This window comes from Ischnura elegans, chromosome X (assembly GCF_921293095.1).
Source record: "Ischnura elegans chromosome X, ioIscEleg1.1, whole genome shotgun sequence".
Lineage (NCBI taxonomy): Eukaryota > Metazoa > Arthropoda > Insecta > Odonata > Coenagrionidae > Ischnura > Ischnura elegans.
This window is the reverse complement of record NC_060259.1, coordinates 41,292,035-41,315,616: the sequence shown is the minus strand read 5'-3', so window position 1 is coordinate 41,315,616 and position 23,582 is coordinate 41,292,035. Positions and strand designations below refer to the sequence as shown.

General features: G+C 38.0%; 1 protein-coding gene across 2 annotated transcripts in view; it reads left to right on the top strand.

The window, feature by feature from the left end:
- LOC124170602 (nucleoside diphosphate kinase 6) overlaps positions 1-23,319 on the top strand; it is a 30,260-nt gene extending 6,941 nt beyond the window's left edge. For both annotated transcript variants that reach the window (XM_046549428.1, XM_046549427.1), the window contains one exon: positions 19,329-23,319. In XM_046549428.1, coding sequence (XP_046405384.1) covers positions 19,329-19,335 — 7 coding nt within the window. In that variant the 3' untranslated portion in view covers positions 19,336-23,319. The remainder of the gene's footprint in view (positions 1-19,328) is intronic.
- The last annotated feature ends 263 nt before the right edge of the window (positions 23,320-23,582 follow it).

Below are 23,582 nucleotides of genomic sequence, written 5' to 3'. Positions count from 1 at the left end.
TCGCGTTCATACATTTAGACATTAACCCGTACGTGTTAATGTATCGCGTAACCAGGCCTTTATACTAATATCATTTTTCTTCTAAAGGAATATTCGTTCATAACTTTTGTTTTGAACTAAATTTAGTTTCACAGCTGCATTGGGTACACCCATGCCCCATGCTTCGAGAAGTAAATTCCTTTTGCTGGTTGCATAATTGGATATTTGGAGGAATGGATATTATTTATAAATTGCAATATTTCATTTGAAACTGTCGGAAAAATGTTTTGCCATCAATGTAGGGTCTTTTAAAATTCATTTTGTGATCAATGTATGCTTGCAATGTATCTCCATAGCTTTGAAATTCACTGCCTATTGCCAAACCTCTAAAAATCATAAATAATCTCCTCTTTTTTACTGAGACCATGAGTCTATAGCTGGGTCAATACCTAGTCATATTTACCCTAACCATCAAGTATCTACCTAACCTGTCTCTGAGTGAACTGCTTAGCCCTGCTCGTGCTGTAATTTGAGACTTATACCTTAGATTTATTAAAATCTAAATCACTGGAGTTATTCAAATTTGGTTTCACCTAAGAAAAGTAGATTGATTCTCAAACTTAGTTATTGCAAACTCCAATTATCCTTTTCATGTATTTGAATCATTTTATCAGTTTGATTGTCCATGAAGAAATAAAATCCAAGTTATTCGATGGGTATAAGACACCAGGGGCGCAGCTAGGAATTAAGTCTGGGGGGGTTTAGGTGCAACTAACGACGGGGTGTGTGGGGTATGGTATATCCACCAGGATAATCGGTAGGTACGAGATTAATATATTGCGGAATTTTATAGATAAATTGTTCAAAATGGTGAGGTTAACGGCTTTCTGAGGGATATTTTATTAATCCTTACAATATTCTATTTTTAAAATCAATCAAATTAAGTAATATGGGTTGAACTTAAAAATTTCTCTGAGCTCTGGTGGGGGGGTTATCCCTCAAACCCCCCCCCCCCTCGCTGCGCCACTGTAAGACACAAGGAACGTATCATGCTAGCCTTATAGGTAGAGAATTTAGCTACTGAGCGAATGGTACCAGGCTCATATCTTATATGAAGCTATTGGACACTTGCGACAATAACCCTCGCCAGTGGCGAAGCGTCCAGTCATCTCTGGATTCTCTGATGACTAAACCAAAATGAAAAATATTATTTAGAATTCTGATGACTTTATACAAGGTCAGAAAACGATTTAAAGTAGAGGTAGAATGGCTTTTGTACCGTTTGCCGCGATAAACGACGTAAAAATATCAAGAACTAGCCAAGGATCAGCTCATTTTGGAGAATATTTTTCGGCGATTTTTCAGATCCCCGCGTCCACCCTTGCCAGTCCCCTCCACTGAGTGCAGATATGTCGTTTGGGTATGCTAGTCATCGCCGAGTCTAGCGAATCCCTGCTCATTAGGCTTCTTTCGGTCATGCTCGGCAGCTCTCGTTAGAACAGGGAACGCTTGAACACATGGTGCCGCGTAATCAAGCGCATAGTGTTCAACCGTAGCCTACGTTATTCATAAGGCCGTCCAACGTGGGCTGTAAACGGGCAGAATGAGCATGTCTGGAGTTAGTTCCAGTTGTCGCCGCTGGCGCTGTTTTGAGAACAAAATTCGTATGGGAATGAATGGCGAACATTTGAAACAGATGCGATTTTTGTCAAAATTAGTTCTCTTTTCGTGATTATGCTAACATTTACCATATTTATTTAATTTTGGCCTTTATTTTTTGGTGTTTTTCACGGAATAATGTTTTCAAAATTATAGGAATTTCCGACTAAGTGATATTTTCCTAAACGCAGGTGCTGTTACTTCTTCCATGTTACAGTGTCCGTTTCATTTTAGCATAGTTGTCCAGAAGTGGCCTAAAAATTTTTTGTAATATTACACGAAGCAATACCGGGTTTGTGCATTGCTTACAAGCAAATTCCTTCAGAAATCTTGGTAAAATGAATGTCAGTAATTGCTCTTCAAGTAGCTGGCGTTGCAGAAACAGTACTGCCCGAATATAAAATTTTGCTGTCAAGTTTGCGCACTGCTTACACTGAGAAATATGTAAAGTTTTTGCTAGGATAACAATCTATCTATGATCTATTCAAATGATTCACTAATAACAGTGAGGGAGCACTTTTTTGACATGCGGCGAGAGGTTCCAGACGCCCTATACATTCAGTTCTCTCCTCTGCGATTCGGATAAGGTAACCCGCCACGAAAGCTACTGCAGCTTCTCTCATATATATTTCAAATATATAAGCGATGGTCACTTGGGGAAATCTGTTAATAATGATTAATTAACTATCAAATAATTAATCAGTCGACAAACACTTTTTCAGTAACCATACCTGGAATAGGTCTACTTCATATCTCGAGAAGATCTTCCGGTTGCGTTGCAGGAGTTTCATGGCCCTTAGAAATGTCATTGAGTTTCCTGATAAGCAACAGTGATTTGCAATCTTCAGAGTCATTTACTCTATCGCAGAGAGGTAGAAAGTTTTGAAATTCAAGTTCTTGACATGTTTTCACTGTTTTCCTGCTGTCGGTAGAGTAACTTGACGAAGTCACTGGAAACGTTTACTCCGTCAGATGTCAGTCTACGGTCAAGAAACTGATTTCTCATGTTCTCAAGGGTGTGACTAGAATTGTAGCTAAGGAATAGAGGCTGAAATGGGGTCACAAGGCGCGCAATGGAATACTGTCTTCTGAATGAACGTTGGCCATCGGTGAAAATTCCCACAAAAAATATAATTTAACTAGTTTAATAGAGGAACACGTTTTGCTCAATTCCACCCAGTTTTCTTACAATTTTACGCTGTTTCTTGCGGAAAAAAAGACGTGATACTTGCCAGGACCCCCCTCCCCTCCACGTGAGATTGGGTGAGAATCGGTTCGACCCCCTTGCCCCTGAACGATTCACGCAATCAACCTGCTGCGTGAACGGCGGTGATATATCCATGAATTTCCCATGAGAAAATATTCCCCTGAACCGGGAATCGAGGCTGTGATCTTGGATTTCCAGCCCACTGAGCAGACTTTCTTTGATTCCCATGGCAATTGTTCCGAGGCTCATGGTACAAGATGAGAGTGGCGGATCCATGGGGAGGGGAGATGCTTAGGAGTCGTAACATACGCTATAGATAAAAATTGAAATTTTCATATGTCACTACTTTGACGTAAAGCAGATAGCAAAATTTTCCGGCAAATTTACCAACTATAACGAGTCAAAATACAAATTATTTTTAACCTTTTAGGGCCTATTTTAACGCTTTGGCATTTGTAAAACGATCTACCACGCCTGCATAATATAGTGTCTTTTTTATCAATGAATTAGTCTAAAACAGCCGTTTTTGAGTCTGGAAAATCCTAACTTTCAAAATCCCCGAACCCCCCTTCGGCTAGGGGGAAATTCCCCTGGTTGTGTAGTAATTCACGAAGATAGGCCCCCCACCTAGTTGGTGCAGATCTATATCCGTCATTGCTAGATTTTAAACCCTTGTGGTTCGTCAAGGATGTCAACGCGGGAAAAAAGGACTTCAATGAAGCCGCAACCCAAGACTGGAGCTAGGGCGTTGCAGGGGGGCGTGTGCCTCTGGCGAAGATTTCAGAGAGGGGAGCAGAAAATTTTGAAACATTTATTAGAAAAGTTATTTAACTTTCATAATTAAATTAGTTAGCCAAAATAATTAAAAATCATTTTAAACTAATATTAATAAAAGTTCTTCACAGCATACATACGGCGAGTAATTTCAACTAACGCACAATAAAAAAATGGATTACAGAGGTATTATATTTTAGGGGTGGAAGAGAAAAGGGGATCACGGGAGGGATAGTGGCAAACTGATCGTTGCACCCCCTGAAAAAAGTCCTAGTTATGGCCCCTTCACGACCGGTTAAGAGTCTCAACCCTGCCCTAAAGACGCGCATGGCGGTATGACCGCAGTTCGATTCCCGGTTCAGGAGATTTTTTTCTCATGGCAATTCTTGTATATTTGGTAAGTTTTGGTTAGTGAGTAATCATTTCCATCGAAAAATGTTTTGCAATAGGGTCCAAAATCAATCGCCTTAGGACTAATTTTCTCGAGACCTCCTTAAAATAAATATCCTCGCTTTTTCTCATTCTTCATTATTTTCCCCTGCCAAACACCCTAAAGGTGGCTTGCTGGGTATTATGTAGATTTACAAGTATTAGAAAGAATTTAGAGCCTCTCTTAAGATAAAAATAACGTAATTTCATCAGTTCCGTTGCTATTTCCCGTAAGATCTCATGTAATTCATGTTCTCAAAAGAGCGCCTCTACCGGCCGAAGACTCAACTACGTGCGCTGTCCCAGCCTTTTCCCGACGTTGGACGGCCTTGTATATAACGTAGGCTACGGTTCAACACTTGCCTCCCAGTAGCGAGGCGACGCCTGACGGCTAGCCGGAGAACGACGTCGGCTCCACGCGGCGCTGAGGGATAGAGATAGGCACGAGGGCAATTCAGATCTGCACCCCTCTCGGGTGGATCAAATGGCACTGTGTCGAATCTGGTGAGAGAAGCTCATTTTCGAGTTTTCATTGGAAACTTTATGATTAGCAGTAGAATGTTTTGGTAACATATAGCCAGTGGCGTAGACTCCATGGGGCCTGAGGGGGCCCGAGCCCCCTCAAAAATTCGTTATGGGTGTGAGAAATAAATGTGTCAGGCTTGCCGATTTTCCCCGCAGTGTCCAGATATCGATATTAAAGTTTCAGGGTTCTAATGTTGATCATATGACTCTTCTAAAATGTTTAAAAACTTAAAACTCAATACTTATAAAATTACCAGGAGTCCTGGTTTTGGCCCCCCCAATATTTTTTCTAAGTCGGCACCCCTGGGTATAGCATTCATGACTACGATTGTGCGCGAGTTATACCTTCCTCTATCTCACGATTTCACCTGAGAACCATTTGTGGTTCATCGTGTCAGCTGGTATCAACAAAGCCAGCATATGTTTACCTAGAGTGTTAATTCCGCTGCATCTCTGTATCCAATATTCTTTTAAAGCACCCAGTGGCGTAACAATGAGGATGGGGAGATGGGGGAGGCTAACTAGTGGGATGAGGGAGATAGATCCCCCCAAAGCCTCAGAGAAATAAAAAATATATTCAAAACTATTGTCTAGTTTTGCCTTTTAGTAGATTTTAGCGTAACCTTTCAATGAAAGCCAAATTTTAAGTGCTAAAATTATGTAAAATGTATTTGCAGGCACGTCATTTTTCCAAAATTTTCCTAAAAGATCGCCCTTCCCCATCCCCCCTCCAAAGCATATTTCTTGTTAAGCCACTGAAAGCACCTCTTGTTTATAATCATGCCATTATGTTCATTCCGTTGCTTCTATAAATATATTGCATGGATTATAATATAGCATGGCTTTTAATAATCAAAATTAACTATATCATACTTCTATAATCCGAATAATATGTGTCAATTTACCCTTCTTAAATGAAAAAAATAAATAAAATTCCAAATGTATTTTTCGGTGTTCAAACATTGTTTCTGCTATCCCGTGAATCATCGAGACTATGGTTGGAATTTCGGTACTGAGCAATAATCCTTCGCAATAATATTAATTAAAAATCGTGTAAGTCGAAGTCGGGAATCCCGCAATATTTAAAGCACAAAAGAACAATATAATATAGAAATTATGTCAGTTTCCTGATGTCTGGTTGGATATTTGTGTAGAGCGAGTATTTTTGCTTCCTTCTAAATCAAGTCATCATCACTAATTAAAAATCCTAAGATCCTGGTTTGACACAGCTCTCCACTCAATTCTCCTATTAGCTAATCTTTTCACACCTACGTATTTCTTCTCTTTAACATCCTTCTGTACCTGTTATGTATACTTCATTCGTGGTCTTCCTATTCCGTTCTTGCCATCTACTTATCCCTCGACGATTTTATTCATCAGACCATAATGTCTCAAGATATGGCCTATAAGTTTGTTCCGTCTTCAGTCAAGGCCTTCAAGGTTTTCATGGCGCTTCTCTCCTTTCCTACTTTTATTAGGATTTCATTACTTTCTCGGTCGATCCCTTTGATTATTTTCATTTCTCTGCAGCATCATATTTCGAAGGCCTTTACCCTAGATTTATCAGCAAATATATACCCATTACCATACCCATACTAGAATATTTTTCAATTCCTTCTCTGTCTCTGATATGACGACTATTTCACCGGCAAATCTTAGCATGCTAACTTTTTCTCCATGTATATTCATTTCCGAGAACTTGTCTTTGATTTCATTAGTGGCTTTCTCGATTTAAACGTTGAATATTTTTTCCTAATTCTTGCTTCTTCACAGGTGGGCCCTGATTTTATCACCGCTACTTGGTTTTTATATAAACTGTGGATGATTCTCCTGTCATTGTAAAGAGCTCCTTTTTCTTTCAGGATTCCCAGCATTGTGTTCCAATCCACGTGGACAAACGCCTTCTTTAAGTCCACGAACGTTGGCTTGTTTTTTTCCATTCCCTTCTCTATGAGCAGCCTAAAGGCCAACATCGTTTCCCTTGTGCCTTTGCTGTTTCTTAATCCGAATTGCTCCTCATCCAAGTACTTATCTGCTCTTTGTTCTATTCTTCTAAAGATAATCCTTATCAGTATCTTCGACGCATGTGCTGTCAGACGTGCAGAAAGAGCCTCGAGAGTGTTTCCCGAGGCCGTTGGGCGTATATCTCACCAGGGGCGGATCCAGGATTTCTTTCTGGGGGGGACAAGCAAGGCCGTATCCAGGATTTTGTTCTGGAGGGGGCACAAAGATACCTCGTAATACAAAACGAACGCAATGATAGTGGGACCGTATTGAAAATCTTGCATATTTTTAATGGGTCTGGGGGGGGGGGGGGCACGTGCCCCCGTGCCCCCCCTAGATCCGCCTATGTATCTCACGATTTTTAAGAGTTGTTTCATCCACGCAAGTTAAATTTAATGAAAAAAGGGAATCCTGGAACGCGCCACCCGCCACGCAAGCGATGGCAGCTTGAATGTCACGCTTTGCCACTGACCCTTGCTGTGCCATATGGTCAAGGAAGGCACTCTTCTCTCTACCGCGAGAATTTGAAATTCATTTTAGCGTGAGATCTACCTCCTCCTATTCAAACCAATCCCACTGTTGAATCACCGATTGACTTGAGGAAAATTTCTCTGTTTGACCCAAAAGTTGTCGGCCTTATTTTTAATCTCAGAAAATTTCCCTTTATAATGCGACGATTTTCGACAGGAATTGAAGGCTACTGTCGACTCTCTCTTACATTTTTGGAATTTTGATCTCATGTCAAATATGTAATCCGATTTTGTTGGTCCTCGTAGGGGACCTCCGTTGGTCCTCATGAGCCAATGCACTGGCCACGGGTGCAGCTTCAAAATGTTTTGGGGTATTTATATTTATGCAATGAATTTTCTGAGGGAAAAAATTATACCGGTTCTAACAGAAAATTTTCGGAAATTCCGGTACGCCCTCATAGTATTGCCATTAATTTATATCATAAAACGAGCCAAATGGACGATTGAAACTTAAAATATCTCCACAGAATTTTTCATATCGCACAAAAGTTACGTAAGTCTGAAATTGTCAGCTCGTCCATGCCGCAGGCCCCCTCGAAATAAGGATAATACCTCGTTCGCTAGTCTGAAGCAGTTTATGAATTACTTATAGCCGCGGTATGCTGTAATACCCCGTCATATGTATTATAATTCCATTACATTTTACTATTCTGAAATATTATAGGGTGCCCTTATTTAAAATAGTTAACCAGTTTTCCCCACTGTATTCTTTGTCCTCCTACCATCATCGATTCTTCATCTTACGTTATTCCTAAGCGGTATTAGATCGAGTACGCACAAAAGTTGAGGGTCGAAATCCCTTCACTGAATTTGAGAAATATTCCTGTTGGTCAATTATGTGAATGTAAATGGAGTCAAAGCTATTGTTTTATTGACTCGGCCATCAAATAAATTGATGATTGAAATAATACAGCCCTTAATTGACTGGCGCCTTTGACATTTAAATAATTGACCGGCTGAATTGTCCTGAAAGGTGCGATCGCCTCTCGTCGTCGAGGTAAGCCCTACATTTTGGCCGAAGCTACGTTTCGAGTCGCTAATGAAAGTCCCCTATGAGGTAGGGGGCACGGTCCCCCCCGAAATGGGGATTTAAATACGCCACTGCCGCAGGGGTCGCAATGTTGTAAGGGTTACCATAGCCACCAAAAGAACTGGTCTTATATCGTGTTATCTGCCATCCAGGGTTAATTTGGAATTTTTTTTCAACGAAACTCGAGATGACCCGAGTTAAAGTTTATGGATTAGATTACACACAATGTAACATTGTCACCTGTGCAGTGTGCACCAGGGACATGATAAGTGCTCATGTAATTTTTGCGCGCTCTGAACAAGTCTGCGGTGATAGTTCACGTCTAAATCATGACCTAATAAAAATCTTGGAAGTGCTGAAAAGAAACTAAATTTTCCGAAATATTACGAGATTTTGAATTCGATGAACTGGTGTGGCGGCAGTCGAAAATGGACTTGGTAGCACGGGAGAAAACTTTACCTCTCATCAAGGAGAGAGATACTCGGTTTTGAAGCATCACCTGAGGCGATATCTAGTTGCTCCGAAACAATGAGAATTGTGACCATTAATCAATTTACCCTTCATCCGGGCGCCTGCCTCTGCTATGCATACATGTCGCTCGTTGTTTTTTACTCCGCCAATTCCGTCTCTAGTTTTCAGTGATGTACACTTTTTTCAAAACAAACACTTACAGACAGTTTGTGTGCGCTCTGCTTATTTCGGCGTAGGTATTTTGTGAGCGGGATTTATGTCACTCAAAAAATAAATCATTAATAATGAATAGCAATAATAACAGCAAAAAAGGAAAGTAGCAATTTGTAATCGCCGTCAATGTAAAAAGAGCTGGGCTGGTAAAGGTGTGCGGGAGTGAGGTTATTTGGGGAGAGATGAAGGGGCACTTGGTCAATCTGGAGGTGGACAATTGAATTATCGGCTGCGTGCAATTGGGTTCACGTGGGACTTCAATACTGGCGAGTCTATAAACATTTTAATTCCTCAAGAGGGTAATTACACTTGCTGACACATTTGTAGGTCACGCGATTTGGAGTAAAGCGATCATACCCGGCTCAAAAAATGAAGAAAAAAAACTTTAATCAGGTTTTAGGAAAGGAATTTAGTTGGAATGTAATTTGATGCCTAGGCAGCCACTGTCATAATTCATTATGAAAGGAAATACCCTTTTGTTCGTGTAAATTCCGTTTTGTATATAAGACTTTATGAATAGTCTTCATACACTATGATAAACTCATAAAAGCCCAAGGAACTGAGGGCGCTTGTTTTACGGTAAAAATGCCGACGGTCGCGTTAGCCACCATTCCGAAAATGAAGATAAAACCGTCGAAAAGCCATTTTGAAATGCGGAATGGTGAGCGATGGAAAATAATTGACCGATGAATTAAGAAACTTCTGTCATTTTTCCTCTTCATAGTCCAAGGAAGGAAGCGCCGCACAGTGGGCTGAAATCGAAAAAAGCTGGACAAAAACTCAAAATCGATTTTTTTGAGTGAGGAAATTGAAACTTGAAAAGCGAAGGATAGGGATGGAAGGTAGAGGATAGCGAAAAAACCCTTGCCGCCATGGGGACGACGCTCAGTGGTCCGGATCTGGAAAAAGGTGGACAAAAATAATTTTTTTCGTCTTTTTTGAAACCCGCTTTAACTATGTAGGCTAATCAGTAATATGCCTGGGGCATCACACTTCATACCTATGTAAAAAAATGTTAACTTAGATATATTGCGTCAATGTTGCGTTATTTCTAATGGAAACGTGCTTTTTCCGTTTTTTGTTCGAAAATTACGCATTTTAGATTTATTTTTGGCTTTACGTCTGCAATTATTTTGGAAAAATAACTTCATACTATATCAATATATATCAATATAGACACTAATATCATAAAATCTACATTTTAACCTATTGGCGATGTTGATGATTGCTGTAGAATTAACTGAAGAGGAGTCAATTTTTTCGCAGAATTTCGCATAAATGTTGATTTATAAAAGAAGTGACGTCGATTTTCGCGGAAACCTAAATTGGCTACAAGACATTACAGTATTATAAAGACATTAGAAAAAAATCATACGCAAGTTTTTGCAAGTAACCGAATAAAAACGATTTTTGTGCCAATCCGCCGTACACGTGAGCGTCAACACGCGCGCATTAGCGCAATGTAGGTACCAGGTAAAATGTATAATCCTACGTTTCATTGACAAGGGTTACAAAAAAGAAATTAAACATTTTGAAAATTATTTTCTATTTTATCACAGTCCAAATTTACTATATGGAATGATAAAATAGTTTCAGTGTTCGATGATAAGCGCAGTTATGGCAATGGGAGAGGAGAAGGAAAAGATTTTCTTCGATCACTTCTCAGCAAGACATGAAGCGCGTTTTGGTAATCTTTTGATGTAAAGACAACAGGCTGCTTGCACTGCTATTGGGAATACCCACCACTGGTAGGTGTACCCACCACTGGTTCCTAGTCTTCCAATCCGAAGTGCCAGGAGACCCGTTTCCCGAACACGTGATGGACCTAAGGGAAGTGGAAAGGGTTCAGGACGTTTTGCTCGATCACAATGGTGCACCACCCAACTTAATTTTATTGCTATCCTTGAGGCGGTTTGACTGCAAGTGAAACTGAACCTGCTCTTTGGTTTTTACCCTCCATCTACGTCCAGTTCGATAGGTTTGATTGCAGGTCCGCCGCTAGAATGCATTTTCGCACTAAATTCAAACATATCACATTTCTTACTATGCGGTCCAACCATACCCCTCCAAGTTATCCTGGGTAAGACCCAGATTCCCATAGGTAACGATTACTCCTGTTTTTTAACCCTTCCAAATTTCGGTGGAAACTTTTTGGTACTCCTCGGTTGCTCATTTTCTATCGATGCCCACCACTAGTTGAAAAATCCTCTATTGGCTATAGTTTTCGTGATTTTTAGTGATCTCGCAAGGAATTTCTTTGTTTTCATAACTATGAATCTTGTGATTCAGTGATTCATTAATTCCTGACGACCGCAGAAACAAGTATTATTCAACTGGCTTCATTTATTTCTTTTTCTAGTTTCCGTTTTCAAAAATAGGTCTAAGAGGAGGTGCCACTCTAAATTGTTTTAAGTTTTCCCTTCAGCGTAAAATATAAACTTTCTAGCGTGTAGACTGTTTTGTAGCGTTTTGTGAACAAGCGTTTTAATTGTTAACTATCAATAATGTCGATGACATTCGCGCGGACAGAACTGCAGGAAAAAATGCAGGAGATACAAAGGAAAAACGTGGACGCACGAAAAAGGAATTTGAACGTATTTCGAGAGTTATTTTTCTTTAATCGGAGATGAGGAAGCAAAACTTGTCAATTTTGTGAAAATGAAATTTGTTTATTATGATGAGAGAAGGTGGCGAGCTTGTTCGTGATAAAATTACCTTTTTTTAGAGAAGAATGAAACTTGGTTGGATATAATTGTAGATTTCCGTGATGTTGCCTTTCGCAACCTACCAAACACCTAAGGTTTGTACTTTCCTAGTATTCTAATGGTAATATAGGGTCCCCTTGTAAGAAAATAACGCAAGCAGCACGCTAGAAAAAATATTTCGACTTTACCCGAATGGGGATGTTTTCTTGAGAGTGATCCTAATATCGGATCCTCATATTAGGTACTGAATTAAGCACGCCAAAAAACATAGAAGGTGCAATTTTCAAAGTAATCCGACAAAAATCTGATTTTTGCCCAACTTTTCCGCGATCCGGGCCACTGTGCGACGCGTCGTCCGGGGACCACTACTATAGCGAAGCCATAATTTAATGTGCCGACAAAATTGGAAGATTTTTCTATGATGACAATAATCCAGAGATTATTTCGTTGAATAAATGCCAAACGCTGTCAGTGTGTCAGTCGGGCATCGAGTGTTTTGTGATTTTATGTATGTATATTAATATTGCCAATTAGTTCAGGACAGTTGATGGAAGAGTTGTGGGTGCTGTGGATGAGTTTCAGGCCAGTTTTGAGAAATGGTTAATGGTTAAAAAGTTATATGAGAGAGGGGATTATTATTACAGCGTTATTATTATTAATGGGGATTATTATTACAACAAATTTGTTATCGTTATTGTCACTTATTAACTCAGTATAATGTCATTGCATGAAACTTTAGCAAAATGTATTCGTACATCTACTGTTGAAGACTTTCCTGCTAGGACCTAAAGGAATATCTATCAACAGAGATGTTAAAATTGAAAATTTTCTCGTAACATATTTAATGAGGATGCCGTGAATCCAGAGCTCTACTGGGTCACTCAACGGTGAAGAAAGATTCATGTGCCACTCCGTATATAGTGCCGTTTATGGTGTCCACCTTCCTCTAGCAGCCATGACCATAAATTCTATTCTCTACCATTTGTACGTAGTTTGTCAGTGACTATTAATTAATCTGTTGCTTTCTGGGAGTGCAAAAATAGCTGCATTGACTATCATCTTGCTACTCCCCAAATTATTTTATTTATTTCCTTTTCTGTGATATTCACCGTAATATTTGTCGTCTTCAACGTTAACAATGCCCAAACCATTGCACTCTGGTTGGCTTAGTGAAAGCTTCTTTGACTGAATAGATGACGAGGTTAAATATCAGATAAAGAGAAAGGAATGTACCTACGTCAATGTAGTTATCCTGGAGATTATGTAGACTTGAACATATGTGCCAAATTTCTGAGTATCACTTCCTAGGAATACAGAATGTCCTCTACATACGAACAAGATGCATTCCGAGACCTTGTTCGTAGGTTGAAAAACCTAAGCAAGGCAACGAAAACTGTGGTTATCCTTATAATGCAACACTGCATTACAATTTCGTGTCAACTTATGATCCATTTTTTTGCAAAATACCTCAATGTTTGTTGCCCTGGTGTGCGAACAAAGCATAAATATTGTTCTATTGGCGAATATATAACAGTAATATATATCTATTAGATATTATTAAGCTATGATTATTGGAAAATATCACTTTTCTAATGACCATTATACATTAATTAAAAATTAACTGTTCTTCGCTTGAATTTTAATTAAATCAGAGATAAACTTACTTATATTCAGTTATCTCTGCGGAGATATTTTCTTCAACAGTTAGAGTGATATTTATTCCATGTAACGGAACTATAAAATATTGCGCAAAATTGCAACTTTCAGATTTTTCGTGCTAAAGCAAATTGGTGTCGGGCGGTTCTCGCGCCCAGTGACCCGCAATACACCGGGTAGGCACTCGGGAACTTTGCGTGAAATGCGTTGCTGTCCGATAGAGAGATTGGATTTTCCCTAAATTTTGAGTGCATTGCACTCCACTACTTATCATATTCGGTGCCTTTATGGCATATACCCTCTTCGGAGGATTTGACCCTCAGGTCTTTGCGCGGAAGCCACGTTCGGACGGCAATAAACCTAACGGTCCTCGCGCTCACAAGGCTCTTTGTTCTCTGCGGCTACCCCTGTTTGTCCCCAGGTTTATTCTTTTACTTTGAACAGGTGGGAATTTTTCTATTCTACAAATTGGGTTTTCCCATAATATGCCGTATAAGCTATTGGCTTGCTCATTTCCTACCGTGTGCTCAATATCAGTCTCCCGTACGTTTTACTTGTCGAAGTTTGTGCGGAAGGACATTCACAGTGTAGTTGCCAAGTAATGGACAAAAAGAAAATGACTCGCCAAGATTTACGTATTATGGTCTTGGCAAATGGCCCATGAAGCTGAATTAATCATTCCTGTTAGAGGTTTTACCCAAAAACATTTTTTTGGAAGGAGAAGAGAAATTATAAACTTTGATTGCGGCTTGATTCAAAAAATGTTTTTTTATCTACGTTTTCAAAATTGGGATGAGTTGTCCAGAGTGAATAATAGATTCTGCGGTTTAAAATAGTCATTAGCACTTCCTGCAGCTGTATTAAAATATTTCCCAAATATCTTAGAGTGGTTATAATTATTAATCGAGAATCCTAATAGGGTGCAATGATAAATCCTTTTCAAGGAATTTCGGACGTCCTAATTACCCGCTTTTCTGGAATTTTGTGAATTGTATCGGCTGGACTTCAAGTAATGAAACGGTTTTCCCAGCTCACTATCTTAAAACAGCTAAATTGTACGATAAATTTTATCCAGGGCATTATATGCCACCAACTATTCACAAATGTTTAACTCATGGAGATGGAATGGTGAAAAATGCCATTATTTCTCTTGGGAAGATGCATTAGAAGCCCACCACAAGGATATAAGAAGATATCGTGAAAAACATACCAGAAAAGTGTCTAGGATTGCCTCAAACCATAATATTTTCCATAGGCGTCTGTTTACATCAGATATTTTTTATTTCTTGTTCTGCGGGGGTTCACCGTTAAGTAAAAAATTTGCAGAGGACGTGAAAAATCTTCTGGCGATAGAATAAAATATTTTGGAATGTGAGGAGTCTTCATCCTTTGACTCAGAATAGGAGTTAAAGCCTTTGTTTTTGAGCAATTATCAATAAAAATATTTATTTATGGAACTTTTTATGTAATTATTCAGTAATGACAAAAATTTCAAGTTAATTAAAGACCGAATATCAATTTTTAATCATCATATACCCTTTTCACAGCTAATCGATAGCTTGAACGTTGTTATCATTTGAAGAAATTCTATCTTTCCCTTGATATTCCCGTATGAAAAAAAGTAGTTTGTCATGCCCTCTGCCAACTATGCTTCCCGCATTACTTTAACTTATTTTTTTTATTTTCATCGCCTTACCAAAAATATTGTGGACTAAATAAGTTTTATTGCATCTTTAAAATACACAATATGCGAAAATTTTCATAAATCTTGCTACACACAAGACTACAGCGATGTTTGCGATGGTGACGAACTGATCTTGCGGCGCGTGCGACGCCGTCCGCGGGAAGGAAAATCCCGCGGAACGCTGAACAGTTCCCGACTTCACCACGTTTTCATTAATAATTCGTTTAGTCTGGGCCCAAAATGCGAGTTCCACACCGCGTTGCCTCGGCCAACCTATAAGGCCCAAAATTTAGGGTATGCATCTATTTTTCAATTTCAATGTTCGTATCCCTGAAGTGGACAGGGTTCCCACTCAACCGTGAAAACCTTAAAACCGTGAATAAGCCGTGAATTTCGTCTACCGTGAAAAAACCTGGAAAAGCCGAGAATTTCGCCATGAAACCTTAAAAATATCTCAATATTGATAATAATACCACGATTGCCTGATCAAATTCGATATTTTAATCATGTTTCATGGTCAGGCACGCGCAGACTCTTAGTCGACGCATTTCTCTACACACGAATATTCGAAGTGTAGTAATTGGTCCGTAGCATATGACGATACATTGACCGATATTTTCCATTTTAATGGCGGAAGTCTGTTATTTTGTTTAAGCTTTTCAATTTCAGTGATAGCTTGGGATGGACTTGTATTCGAAAAAGGACGAATGAAATAACTTGCATTTCTAACGGATCCAGAATGAACCATTTACGAAAATTATATTTTTAGTGAGGTGGCGTGTTCCTTTAGGATACTTGAAAGAGATATTATTCGAATCAACTACATGACCTATGTGTCTCGATAAAGTACTAGTATTCCTGTAATTGGCTAAAATCTTCTTTGAATCCTTTGACAAATGTCATAATTACGCGCCAAAATCCTGCGTTTCCTGGGACATAGGCAACCTATCCAAACATTCCCGCATCGATCGTTTTCCCGCATTCATCGTTTATTTCGCCCATAACCCTGAAAAACGATAGATCGAGGTTCCGCTGTAATTATATGAAATTGATTTTTAGATTTATTTCATTCCATTAACAATTGTATTAAATGTTTTCCGCGTTCTCAGAAAGATTGGGTAAGGGAAATTTGGTTACTGTGCGGTAATAACAACGTGCGCGAAAAACAATCTCTCGGCGAGGAATTAAAAAAGGACTTCCGGTGTTCAGACGGAAGAAGGTCCTAAGGGCATTCGCATAGTAAAGGAGGCCATGGTATTTGGCGTCCGGGTAAGAGCGCGGTTGGGTTGGGCCTTTAGTTGGCCCTGAATTTTCCAAACGTTGACGTCATAACAGATATCACTTTTCATTGCTGCGTTTACATTCACGGCGTATGTCGCGTACGTTAATTTTTAGTTAATTTAGGCCGGTGATTGTCCTATTGTTGACTTATAAACGGAGCATGAATTTGACGACATTGAGACCGTGAAAACCTGAAAAAAAACGTGAAAACTTGGAATAAAAACCGTGAAAACCTGGAAGAAACCGTGAATTTCATTATTTAGGTAGAGTGGGAACCCTGGTGGAGGACTTATTGTATTTAGTGATCGCGTATTCGCTAGATACTCGACGAAAGGAGTTCGTTCCGTTTGCGACTAGCGGTTAACCCTTTCTAACCCAGAGCTGCTTCCGGGAGAAATCAAATTTCAAAATTTCTCATTTTGGAAACTTGAAAATTTTTCACTCAATCATTATTATCGTGGCAGATAAATATTTCGCCATTCAAATTTATACAAAAAAATAATACGTAGTGTAGATATAACTTAAATAGAATTGAAAATTTATACATTTTTGATGTTGCTTAGAAGCAACATTTGGTTATAATGGGTTAGGAATCGCCAGCGGCCGTCCCCCCGGCCCTCGGCGCCGCGCTGCGTCTAGGTTGCCCTGTGTACCCCACCCCGCACTCGGAATAGTCAGATTGTGTCGCAGCGGCCGCAGATACGACAAAAAGGGTGAAATTTTTATCTCAAGGGTCGATGAATTTTTAAATTTTCAACAACCTTCCTGATAAAAAGTCCCGGCGCGAGGGTTTACGCACCTGCTTTCAAGTAAACGTAATCTCCAGGATAACTACTCTGATATTAATATATTCCTTTTTCTTTCTCTGATATTTAAGATCGTCACTCATTCCATCGAAGAGACTTTCACTAAGTTAACGGGAGTGCAATGGTTTGGGCATTGCTAATGTTGAAGACGACAGACATTACGGTGAATATGGTAGAAAAGGAAGTAGAGAAAATAATGGTAGCAGAGGCCAAATGATAGTCAATGTTGTTATTTTTGCCTACCCAGAAAGCAACAGCTTAATTAATAATATGTGACCAACTACGTGCAAATGGACAAGAATATTTAAGCGTGGAATTTATGGTTGTGACTGCTAGATTTAAGTGGATCTAGAGATCTTTAATGTTTGGGTCTTATATGGGGTCAGTTGTACAATTTTTTTCAATGAGACAAATTTCCCGGAAAAAAGTAAATCATCCGATCCATCCTTCAGTCGAACTGGCGAGAGTTTCCTCATGACAGGTAAAGGGTCAAAAAAGGGGTAGGGACCATAGTTTTCACGTCATAAATGATTACGCTTGCGGTCATATGTGAACGAAAAGCTTTAGCACAGAATAGGTTTTATAAGCCTTAAAGAGAGATAACGAAAGGAAGAGCATTTCCCGGTATTTCTGACAATTCACGCCCAAATATTTATTGTATGAGGTGGCGAGGGTTCCTTTCTTCGGTTGTGGAAGAACTCACAGAATGTCGGACCTTTTATTCGTGCAAAATTTACATAAAGTAGGCAATATAATCCTTATTCGGAAAAAGGAAAGTGGGATACTTACAGTATTAACTAGTTTGTCTAGTTTTTTCTAGTATTAACTAGACTTTCTATTTTATTGAGTGAAAATATTTGAAAAAAAAATTGCGACGCCGAGAATTAAATCCATTTTCCTATCGCAGTTGAAAGATTTTTTTTAGAGTTTTTGATTGTGAAGGTACATCAGCACTCTCGTATCTGCAGTAATTTTGTTTTTTCTATGGATTATTGTCGGAATCATACTGCAAATTATGAAGTCTTTCAACTCTCGAGAAAGTTGGAGATTCTCGGAGAATACTGTGACACCTATGAGAAGTTACTTACCATTTCTTGATCACCAATCATTTGTGCGTATTTTCAAAAGTTTCAAGAAGCTATCTCGAAGAAGCTATTTTGGACTGAAGCTATTAAGTCCGGAGATTTTCGATTAGGGACCACTGTCATTGGAAAGAGTAAGCTTGGGTACGCCGTGAAGGTATGCGACCCCTAAAACAAGTATGTATCGCGGGGTCCCGGGTTTGCTGGATGAAATTTGGGATTATGGTGCATTCATCATGATGACGATGGATGTGTTCTTCGGCAGGATTCAAATGAACATGGACTAACTTTTCCTCATGTATATTTCAAACGGCTTCAGGTGTAGACAACATTTATTTAAAAATATATTTTATAGCCTTCTAATTTTTTTGTTTCACTGTGAATTCCACTACCTTGTAGCATCATCAGGAGATTACATGATCCTTTTTGTTTACATTAACGGGAATTTGTCGTTTTTCGGGCTGTATTTTAACCTTAAATATGAAAAATTAAAGTTGAACCCTTTTGTTGTTTTCCTCTGTAAATTGATATTCAGAAAGAACGCCAGGGATTTTTTGAGTACTTTGTATGATTTTAATCATAGTTTTATAAAAATTTGAGTATGCATGAGTTTCAGCTATATTTTTTATTTCGATCTTTAATACGCATGATATCAATAAAAATGTTCACCTATTTTATTATTTCTTCTGCATAACTTGGGAATAATATTTTATTTCTAATGCTTTTGAAAAGCACTCAGACAATAGGATGGCCTGTGACATTCTTCACACATACCCATTGGCCTGAAAGATTGGTGTCTGGCACTTAAAGGAATAAATTGGTGTGGGAAAAAGAGAAAATAGATTGGAAATAGCAAATGAATTTTTTTAAATAAATAAAAAGAAATTAATTTATAAAGTTTTTAGATGATAACGACAAGATAATTGGTACTTATTCATCTTATTTTATGCATATGAAAGGCTGAAAAGAATAGACTTGATAGGCGAATTTTATTATATAGTTAACTGGGTACATGTTGGTGGGACATCTTTGCAACCTTGGATTGCCTTTAATTTAAGGGAGATAGTTGTGGCCAATATTGAATTCATGTTAGTCTAATATTTCTGTCATAAGCATGGCATTTATGCAATGGGTTATACATATTCTATTATATTATTGCTCATTAAATTCTTTTGTATTACTCTACCCCTAGAGAATAGAATCATCTCCAAATACTGAAAGATGATTGAAAATCTTATGTATTTTACCTCTCATTGCTACCATTTTTTTGTTCTCATGATAATTTTTTTCTAGGGCATAATAATGATGAATGGACCAAGGGGGACCCACATATGCCTTGCAGTGTTAGAATTGAAGATATTCCATTGTTGGGAAGAAAGATATGGATGAAAAATGCAGAGTAATACTGGTAGTGGGATGGAGGTAGATATAATATTAGAGGTTATAGTATCTCAAGTGAAACAATGGCATGCATTTGGATTAGATAATGCGGGAACTGCTTCAATTAAATTGTGTATTCTTTTAGTCAAGTTGCCTAAAGCATTGCCCACACAGCATGAGGACAGCCAAAGAACATCCAGTTGACTCCTGAAAAACATGCTGCAGATGTCCAGAAATTGCTCACATTTACTCTTTATGGCATTAAAAGTAGCTGCTGGTTGATATTTATCTGCTGGGGTAACTTTTAAGGCTTTGGCGTTACTGGATACCTGCTAATTAAATCTTTGTAGGGAGGAATAAGTATGTTAAAAATCAATACTCGAAAAATTTCAATTATGCTTAGATATTTTTTCAATCACAGTTAGATGATGTGTATTTTGCAGGAAAGAGTTTAGCATTTGAAACACGGTAGAAATTTTACTTCCCAGCTTTTTTTCTTCCTGGATGAGAATTCCATGTTGTGCTCAACATGGTGTTTAAAAAGCTTCAGTCAATTCCCTTTGAGCAAATAATGTTTTTTTTGATAGGGAGTCCCATTATAGCAAGAGAATAAGACATTGCCCGGGTCAAAGGGTTGAATAATTGCATGTTTGTGGCTACTTTACCCTTAATAAAGTAGTGTTGTATCATCTGATGGTGAGTTGCTGTTGTATTCTTGTTTTACTGCAATCTGTATTTATATTTTACTTTGGCGTCAGTTACCATTTAGTTTTCATATGCCTTTTTAATACACCCTTCAATTACTTAACTTATTCAAAACTTTTTATGAATATAATTAGAAGCATTTATCACTACCTTAAGTCAAATTTCCAGTTTCTTAAAGAAATGTGAGAGTAATCTAATATAGGGTATTTCGTAGTTGACTTCTACATGACAATAGACTGCCTTTCCTTTTGCTGAACTTTCTTTTAACCAAATCCTCTGTTCCAATTGTTCTGACTACAGTTTCTCTTATCTCATACATCCACACAAATGCTCTATGCATGCATAAGAAATGTTCCCTATTTATTAATAAATGGTGTAGTGAAAGATAAATGCTCATTTCCTTCCTCTTTAATATGATTCCATTCTGGAAGTCCACCATGATACTGAAATTTTCATTCCTTCTTACTTGCAAAGAATATTGGAGAAGTGTATTAAAGGATATTTGATTGCCCAGATATAGGAGCAGTTTCATATGTTTTCATGTAACTTCTTGAAATAATGATGAAATATTGAGCTAAGCGAATGGAATTCATCCGCAACTTGAAGGAATAAGTACTTGCTCTCAGAAAGGGCTTAAATTATATTGAAATGCGGTTTACTGTGGGGGAAAGGATATTATAATGCTGGGATTTATATATGTACCTGTCTCCTTTCAAAAATTCATATTTTTCATTAGGTACTCATATCTGTCCATTTTATTGTGGGTTTTGTCTGGTCTGTTGTTTTGCGGGTGAGTCACTCTTAGTGTCCTCTGCTTTTTCTGATGAAGTGTTTTGGTGTAAAACAGGAATATTGATATCTGTGATACTATCTCAAATTTCTGGTCCAAAATCTGTATCCATTAGAGAAACAACTTGAATCTGATGACCCAGGTAGAGGTAAATTTCCAGTCATCTTGCATACTTGGTCATTCATAGATTGCTAGAGATATTATCACTTTCAATTTCCATGAATAAAGGTCTATGAAAAATAATGAATTTGTGAAATCAACCACAAACCAGATAATCTTCAATGGTAACATACCTTTGTAACTACCAAAATTCAGACACAAATTTTAAAATCTTAAGGCTTTTCCTTAGATTCATGAAGCTCAAGACAAGCTTTACCGTACTTTCTCATTTATTTCTCTGTTTATTGCTTGGAAACTATTGAAAATGTTCCTCAAATGGTTCGCATAATCCTTTTATAATATACAAATATCCTCTCAATTTATTTTCTTTGAATTCCCTATGTATGTGATTGCCTGCTGAAAATTCTGAAAGTATTTTCCCTATGGTTTTGCATCAGGCTACTTATTCCCTTCTAATATCCTTGACTCTCAATATATTTTTGACTTGCCTCTTTTACGGTTAGAATGAATAGTCTATAAGTTAATCTTTCCAGGGACTGGGTAACCTCAAAGTTTACCCACACTAAGTTACTCCTCAATTTCCAACGAAGGCAATTTCAGAGTGTTACTTGAGCATTAATAGGAAATGATACCCTTCCTATTCTGTTTCTTATCTGAGCTGGAATCAGGTTATGTCTGTTAACTGAATCTCTGGATGTCCTCTGTCTGTCCTGAATATGCATGGGCAAGATTTGGATGTGTGGGACATGTGGCAGGCTTTCTCTAGAGCCCCCCTATAATGAGAGCATGGGAGGGCAGAAGTTTTGTATCCACTACTTCAAGAAGTGATATTTATTTCTCAGAGCTGTATACGGTTAGTTTTAGGTTCTGTGGGTGGTAGTCATAAGCCACGATGGCTTGTAAATAGTACATGGTGATTCCTGAAGTTGGACACAGTTTTATGTTGTCTGAAATATATGTGCCAATTTTTTATAATAATATTAATTGCCTTGTGCTGTTATTTACAACTTGCTTTTGATTACTTATTTTTAGATCCATTGTTTTACATTAGTTGAACTGATTATGGGTATCAGTTGGCATAATTTTTTTTAATGCAAAGGCCATTGATATGAGAGGCTGTGGCATTCAGAATGAATTCAGTGGTGCTTGAGTAATTTTAGTACATAGTTATGATCTTCAACTTCATTGAAATAATGGATTGTGAAGTCTTCATGGATATTATTTATGTTGAATATCATTGCTACTCTTATTTTTGGTGAATTTTATGGAGATACTTGCATGGCTATCATTATCATTTCCAGTAGTCTATTTTTTCAGAGTGTTATTTTAAAAATAGGGAAAAAACCTGTTCCACAAAATATGCATATGTATATGGCTACTGAATCATGAAAAGCAATAAAATTGCCATTTTGATGGTTGATTTTGGAAGTTCCTTCTGTGCTGTATTGTATGTTATTTTATTATGTAAATGAGGTGTATTTGTGCATATGTGAATCATGCATTAAGGAGAAATGACTGTGTTGTTTTATAAAACACCAAGAATGTTACCATTAGCAATAAATGTGTCTATCATTGTATAAAATGTTACCAAGGAAACGATGAAAATACCTCATTAATTTTGTGTGCATTTGAGTGATAATAATGATTCTTGTCAGGTATAAATTTCTAAGGGGAATATATATACTTATTGCCTGCTTATAGGTAATAAAGTATCACCTTTTTATGTTCCAGGTTTTTATTAAATATTAAGAAGTTTTTGTTTGTATATGTATTACATCCTTGAGGGTAACACTTTTGATTTGAATATTTTGGATTTTGGCTACTTTTTGTGAAATGCTTGTGGTGGACATTTTTTGAAGTGTTTTGTCAAATTTTGCCAATTTTATATTCCCTTAACCTAATTTTTTCTGCCAGTGCCAGCCATACTGAGGTTGATCCCTTATGAAATGAAAGATATGCATTGTTTGGTGTATGTTGCCATGAGTGGAGATCTCGTTTGGCAGTTTGACAGGTCATAGCCCTGGGTTTATGTCAAGAAATAGGAATGTTGTTGAACGTGTGTCTTCCTTTATTTTTCAGCAATAATAACCTATGTCATACAAGTACTGTTGATGCTGGGATTAGAAAAAACTGTTACAGGGTTCCCACTCAACCGTGAAAACCTTAGAACCGTGAATAAGCCGTGAATTTCGTCTACCGTGAAAAAACCTGGAAATAGCCGTGAATTTTGCCATGGAACCTTAGAAATCTTTCAAACCTATTTGTAGAGCTACGATTGGCGGATTAAAAGAAAAATCTATCTTTCGATCATGTTTCAAAGCGGAGTCACGTGCAGATACAGTCCACACATTTATCTACACCCGTGTATTCAAAGCGCAATTATTAATTGGTCCGTGTGCGATGACAGCACATTGACCTTAAGCGTGCGATTGGAAGACATTAACCCTGGCAAAAAAATCAGGCGCTTATTCACTTCCCTGCCACCCTGCTCTCTCCATTTTCCCACTCACACCCTTGAGCCGGAGCTGAATTTTGCTAACGATAGGTGACAT